Here is a 6,908-nt window from a genome sequence, read left to right on the forward strand (position 1 = left end):
GCAGCATGATTTATAATCCTTTGGGTATATACCCAGTAGTGGGATGGCTGGGTCATATGGTACATCTAGTTCTAGATCCTTGAGGAATTGCCATACTGTTTTCCATAATGGTTGAACTAGTTTACAATCCCTCCGGCACTTCAGAGGCTTTCACACCTCAGGGGAATAGTACATCATAAGACTCGGGGTATCCTGGATTGGTAGGTGTGCTTTACTATTAACAAGTGGGAGAAATGACCACAGTGAGAAGTGGGAAGGGAAACTGACAGGATGCTTCCACTGTAGCATGGTATCAGGCAGATTTGTTTTACAAAGAATATTTAGGGAATTAAGATCTCAAGATTGAGTTCCCCTCTGGGCCCACATACACCTTGTTAAATCTTTGTCCACCTTTAAGGCTACAGTTTGAAGATTGCTACCTTAGAGGATAATTTATAGAGATTATGTTAACTAGATTGTCACATATGTGATTAAGTGGACAAGATGATTGTAGTGAACATGTGTTGTTTTTCCTACCTCTTCCTTTTCCGTTTCAGGTGGTTCTGGCAGGACTGTCAGTGATACTACCTCATCTCCCACAGGCGGCCTGGCCTGGCCTGGCCAGTCATTAAATCTATTCCCATGGATATAGTAGGTTTGTCCACAATAGGCATAAAAACCAAGCAGATCAGTAAAAGTCTTTCCCTGGAATTGGTATATAAACATTGGGGAAGAAAATTTTACTTTCTTTATTAGGAGCTGCTGAGCTGGGAATATGTGACTCCCGAGCTATTTGCAATTAGTTAGAGTGCCACTCTGCAGAATGAAGACAAGCAGAGCTAAGCAAGGAGGCAGGGAAGCCAAGGGCCTCAGGGAGCACAGAATTCAGTCCTTGGTGCCTGCAGCTTTTCTTTTGATCCTTTGAGCTATCCCAGTATTCTTTACAGCTACATGAGCCACTAAATTACCTGTTTTTGCTTAGGTTAGAGCTGGATTTCTGTCACTTCTGAAATACTTTTATTAACAACTGAGAAAAGTAGACTCAAAGTGTTGTGAAATATCTTCTATAAAATGAATAATTTTGAAATTTTGTCTCTTTTAGATTGTTGGACCTTCAGATGGAAGTAGTTACATCATAGATTACTATGGAACCAGACTTACAAGACTGAGTATTACTAATGAAACATATAGAAAAACGCAATTATATCCATAAATATTTCTTAAAAGAAACAGTAAGTGATATATATATATAATATCTTATAGTAGTATGTTATTCATATAAAATTATGAGAATTTTAGGACCATAGGAAATTTTAAGAGACCATATTAACCTCTCAGGGCCCCCTATGCCTGAAGCATCTTCTATCCTTTGAAAAGCATTTTAGTCCACACTCATGGCTCCTATGGTTCCCACTTCAGACTCTTTGCAGTGCATGTGGTTAAAGGACAAAGTTCACAAAAAAGTAACATCAAAACAAAAAGGCATTTATTATATGATGGTTATGATGAAAGTATATGCTGTAAATAGTTCAATATAGCAGATATTTCTGCTGCCCATCCCTCTAAGGGTCAGTATAATCTTTAACTTCCTTCTTTGGTTCTCCTTCCCTGAAACTGAAAATAGATACTGATAGAGTCCAAAGCCTGAATTCCCTGTAAGTCCTTCTTCTAACCTGAAGTTTGGCTCTGCCCATAAGAATTATTAATTGGCCTCAGCTTTATCTTTTTTTTTGGAGACTGAGTCTTGCTCTGCCACCCAGGCTGGATTGCAGGGGCTCGATCTCGGCTCACTGCAACGTCTGCCTCCCAGGTTCAAGCGATTCTCATGCCTCAGCCTCACCAGTAACTGGGACTACAGGCACACACCACCATGCCCGGGTAACTTGTATTTTTAGTAGAGACAGGGTTTCGCCATTTTAGTCAGGCTAGTCTTGAACTCTTCAGCTGATCCACCTGCTTCGGCCTCCCAAAGTGCTGGGATTATAGGCTTGAGCCACTGTGCCTGGCTGGCCTCAGCTTTAAATAAGTGATAAATCTGCTGAAGTCAGAGATACCATCCTTTTTCCTGGTTCAACTCTGGTTTTCTAGAACTCTGCTACTACAAGGTTTTTAAAATCTCAATTACCATACATTAGTCTATTCTAACAATCTTCCAATAATGCAAATTTTACTCAGGATTTTGGTAGAATATCAGGAAAACCATTTCCTGGTATAATTATTCTCTGTAATAGAGAAATCCTATATATCATGTAAGGTGAAGGGTAGCTTTTATGTAATAGTTCACTTTGAACTGTCTAGCAGCTGTCTAGCAGCTTTCATAGACACAGACAGGCAGAGAGAAAGACAGGGTAGGTGTCTTAACCATTATCCTAGTTCTGGGTTTTCAGTCAACTCTGTCTCAAAGACTGCTTCTAGAGGCCAGCAAGAGAATAGACATTTGTTTTCTGTCTTGTAGAACAGAAACACGATATGAAGTATACTTTTGCCCTTTAGGTAGATTTTTTTCTTTTCTAACAGTAAAATTATGGATATGCCTTGTAGTTATTGTCATGGGATTGAACAGTGACACACCCTCAAGATGTAAGGAATTTATTCAACTGATTGTCGAAAAGGTTTTCGAAATCTTATAAACTATAAGTCATTGAGCCTTAAAATTAAAATAAAGCTTAGAGATCCATCTACATCTTCTTAACCAGGAAAAAAAATCGAGAGCTAAGGAAATTGAGACTAAGACACACAACTGATTAGTGCAAAAGTGAAACTAGAATCTAGGTCTTCCATACATTGTTACATGGTTGTTCTCTTTCTCCCATCCTACCCCAGCTCCAGTCAACTGTATCATTTTGTATTAGGCATTTTTGGTTTGGAAATTGTTTCTCCTGTCTTATGAGAAGGATTGTGTAGTTTCATGTAACTTTTATTATTCATACTGTAAATTGTGTCTCTTTCAAAAGTAGATTGTTTCTAAACCATAGTGTTTCTAAACCATAGTGTATAAAAATTAAGCAAATGTAATTTTAAGAGGAATCTCATTATTTGTAGCCTATTATGTAAACATTTAGGTGGGATTCCAGAGTCAGATTTGAAACTTAAAACCTGAAGGGCCCATTAGGAAGGCCAATATCTGCATTATCACTCATGTAATCTCTGCATTATACAGAAGTGCTCCAAGAGTGAGAAAAAAATATATTGAGCAAATGAAATGTTAAAATGTACATCTGCAATAACCTCATTGGACTATTAAAAAATACTGTGTTTTAACATATTTCTTTTTTCTGTTTTAGGATTTGAGCCTGCTTGATTTTAATAGAGAACTTCTAGTGTCTAGATTTAAAGATTTCTGTTTTTCGTTCATATACCATTTTATGAGTTCTGTATAATTTTTTGTGGTTTTTGTTTTGTTGATTTAGTTAAAAGTATATTATTGTGAGATTTATTTAATAGGACTTCCTTTGAGGCTGTATAATAGTGTTTCTCAGTCTTCTGTCTCTGTGAGAGATAGCTTATTACTCTGATACTCTTTAATCTTTTACAAAGGCAAGTTGCCACTTGTCATTTTGTTTCTGAAAAATAAAAGTATAACTTATTCACATTTTCAGTGCTTTGTTATTGAGAAAATCTTCTTAAATGTTGAATGTAGCTGTCTTACCCATTTTGATCCTTCAAAGCAGTTAATCTGTGGTGTGAACAAATACCATTTATATTGCCTGGGGCTTCAGTCCTGTGTATGACACCCACCTGTTTTTCTGCAGCTTTCAGATCTGTCTTTGCCTTGGTATCCAGGGAGCTAAAGATCATTAGGGAGTCTGTGAAACCTGAGGCAACATAATACACTTCTGGCATTGATTCAGGCCTCTGAAGTGTGAACTCTTTCCTTTTTTGCTTTGGGAGTGCTACACTAGCTTTTGGAAGACCAGCTGCTGACTCATCTAGCTCACTGCAGTTATATTTGAAGCTGGATGGACAAGGTGGGAGCACCAAACAGATGATTAATGTCTTCCATCTGTGAGCAGCAGCGGGCAGATGCCAGCACAGGTGCCTTAAGTGATGTACCAGTGTCTGAAAAAAGCAGCACCTGTATGTTAGCACTGGTTTTTCTTACCATGTTTAGAGGGGTTTTAAGAAGATGGAAATACATGAAATGTTACATCCCAGAATACTATCCCACTTTTTCTTTAGGAACAGGCATACCAATTTCAAAATTACTCGTGTCGGTGCTCCTCAAGAGTAAAAACTATAATTTTTTTGTCACATTTTCCTCAAAAGTGGACAGTATAGTGTAATTAGCTTCATCATATGTAAATCATTCAGTAGTAGCTTCTCAAGTTGGTGGGAGATTATTAAATATTAATATATGAAATGAATTTGGTTGCCCCCCTAATGTACACCAGGAACATCTCTTCGATTTGTTCAAAGAGACGTTTGAACAAGTTTGCTTGTCCACCAAGTGGGAGGCCTGATCTATATGGGGGAATGCAGGAGTGAACAAAATCCCCGCCCTTTAGAAGCTTATATTCTCTTGTGACTTACTGTTTCACCGTGATATTTTTGGTCACAGTTAAACTGGTTGGTAGATACCATTTTCTAGTGTCCCTGAGTTCCTTTAGGTTGCAGACAGTGCTTTGTAGTTTACTTCAGTATCATCTAAGCCCTGACTAAGTCATGTTTCCACAGTCAGATTAGTTCAACTATATAAGAAATACCTACTCGGGAGGCTGAAGCAGAAGAATCACTTGAACCCTGGAGGCGGAGGTTGCAGTGAGCTGAGATTGTGCCACTGCACCCGAGCCCGCGTGACAGAGCAAGACTCTGTCTCAAAAAAAAAAAAAAAAGAAAGAAAAAAGAAAAAGAAATATCTGCAGTCAAATTTTGAAAAGTAATCTTGATCCTTGCATAATAGCTACAGTCATTAGCTTGGCCAGGCAGTAAGTCTGTTTCAAAGCAGGTGATGCTAAAAAGTATTTATTCAAATAAGCTATACTCTTAAAGGGTTGTTGAGGAAGTATGGAAACAAAGTCCCTTCACAATACATTATTAAGCCTTTAGACTTTATTTTCACTTTAGTTTCCTAAATTTACATGACAAGAACACTTCTAGTTTGCCTAATTCTGTTGCCTAATATGTAATTCTTTAACAGATTTTTAATAAACTCATGTGAATGCATTTAAATTCTTTGTCAACTTTTTTCTTTCACTGAGCACTATTATGACAATTTGTTAGTAGTATGTATGAATATGAATTATATGTTAAACCCTCTGTGTCCGATGTTTTATATGTTAACCCTGGTTTTAGATCAGTGACCAAAATTGTGAGATGGATTAGCTCAGTCATTCTTTATTACTGCTAAGCCTTTTAAGGCAGAATGGGAAGGATTCTTTCAATCCTATAGAAACGTTTAGTACCTTGTAGCAGTGATGTACAAATGATACTGCTTTTGCCTAAAGGATTAGTATAATTTCCAGAAGTACCTATGTACCCAGAAATATTCCTTACTTCAAAGATTCTGTTTTGTCTATGGCCAGCATTTGTTCATGGAACTGCTAAGAGTATAAAAGAAATAGTGGTTTGGGTTTTTTTTTTTTTTTTTTTTTTTTTTGCCAATGGAGTTTCACTCTTGTTGCCCAGGCTGGAGTGCAGTGGCACAATCTTGACTCACTGCAACTTCCATTCTCCCGGGTTCAAACGATTCTCCTGCCTCAGCCTCCCAAGTAGCTGGGATTATAGACACGTGCCACCACACCTCACTAATTTTTGTATCTTAGATGGGAGTTCACCATGTTGGCCAGGCTGGTCTTGAACTCCTGGCCTGAAGCAATCCTCCCGCCTTGGCTCTCAAAGTGTTGGGATTACAGGCATGAGCCGCCACACCCCACCTGATAGATACATTTGAAAGGAAAAGGTAGGTTGCCATATTAGAGGTCTGGCATCCAAGCAGCATGGAATGATAAGAAAAGTATAGACATTTTCTGAGTCCTGAGTTTGCATTCTGTTTCTCGTCACTTATTTTGTGACTGAGCACGCAACCATTCTTAATCCCTCATATAAATAGAGGAAGTGACACGTGTCAGGTAATGTTGAACGATTAAATGGCAGATACTAATTGTGTATTGAACACATTTTAAAAGAATGGGATAATGGCCTCAAGTACTGGTGAGGTGTGTCTGGAACTTGCAAGAGGCTCTGCACGCTGGGCTATATAGCATGGTTGTTTCTAAAATAAAATGCCAGTGGGCTCAAAAATCTCTTTGACAAAAGGAGGGTAAGACACTTCGTTTGGACATTGTTTACCTGTTTTTCATATCTCCATTATCTTTATCCATATCTGCAGTTACTGGATGTAATATGGGCCAAAAATGTCTTTTTTTAAATCAAGAATTAGTCTTATTGGCACCTTCACTCCTTTAAGATTCTATGTAAGAAAAAGCGGAAATGTTACAGATTTTGTTTTTGTTGCTTTTTCATCTAAAGTTCACTGGAGATATTTAATAAGTTTTAAAATGTTGCTGTGAGGCAGCTGATCAGCCTACTTTCAGCCTAAATTATGGTTAATTGCCCGCAATCACTATGCATACAACAGAGTGTTGCTTTTAACCTGTCAATGTTATCAGAATATGCCAAGCATGTGGAGATTACAACTTGAAAAATGATCAAGGTTAGAGCTATTTGGGCTGCATATTCCAAAGAAAAACGTTTTACCAGAATAGACTAAAGTGTGGTGTTTGGAACTTTTTATCATGTGAGGTAATTTTGTATTTAAGATGCTATGATTATGAAGGCCCAAGATCCTATCTTTGATTTTTAGAAAAACTTCAAAATTCAACTAATTCTGAATAGATTATGTAATTCACCTATTACTGCAATATGAGAAACATTAAGGAGAATGGCGTGACTCCTCTGTGTGATTTGTCACTGAGGCAAACTATTGGAGT

The 6,908-nt window shown here is 37.7% G+C and overlaps 1 protein-coding gene across 1 annotated transcript in view; it reads left to right on the plus strand.

The window, feature by feature from the left end:
- The window catches only part of TM2D1 (TM2 domain containing 1), a 39,863-nt gene extending 36,292 nt beyond the window's left edge, over window positions 1–3,571 (plus strand). The window contains exons 6-7 of the mRNA XM_017877227.1: window positions 1,082–1,211; window positions 3,264–3,571. Of these exons, the coding sequence (XP_017732716.1) occupies window positions 1,082–1,192 (111 nt within the window). The 3' untranslated portion in view covers window positions 1,193–1,211; window positions 3,264–3,571. The remainder of the gene's footprint in view (window positions 1–1,081; window positions 1,212–3,263) is intronic.
- The last annotated feature ends 3,337 nt before the right edge of the window (window positions 3,572–6,908 follow it).

Source organism: Rhinopithecus bieti, unplaced genomic scaffold, assembly GCF_001698545.2.
Source record: "Rhinopithecus bieti isolate Rb0 unplaced genomic scaffold, ASM169854v2 scaffold_6380, whole genome shotgun sequence".
Classification (NCBI taxonomy): Eukaryota; Metazoa; Chordata; class Mammalia; order Primates; family Cercopithecidae; genus Rhinopithecus; species Rhinopithecus bieti.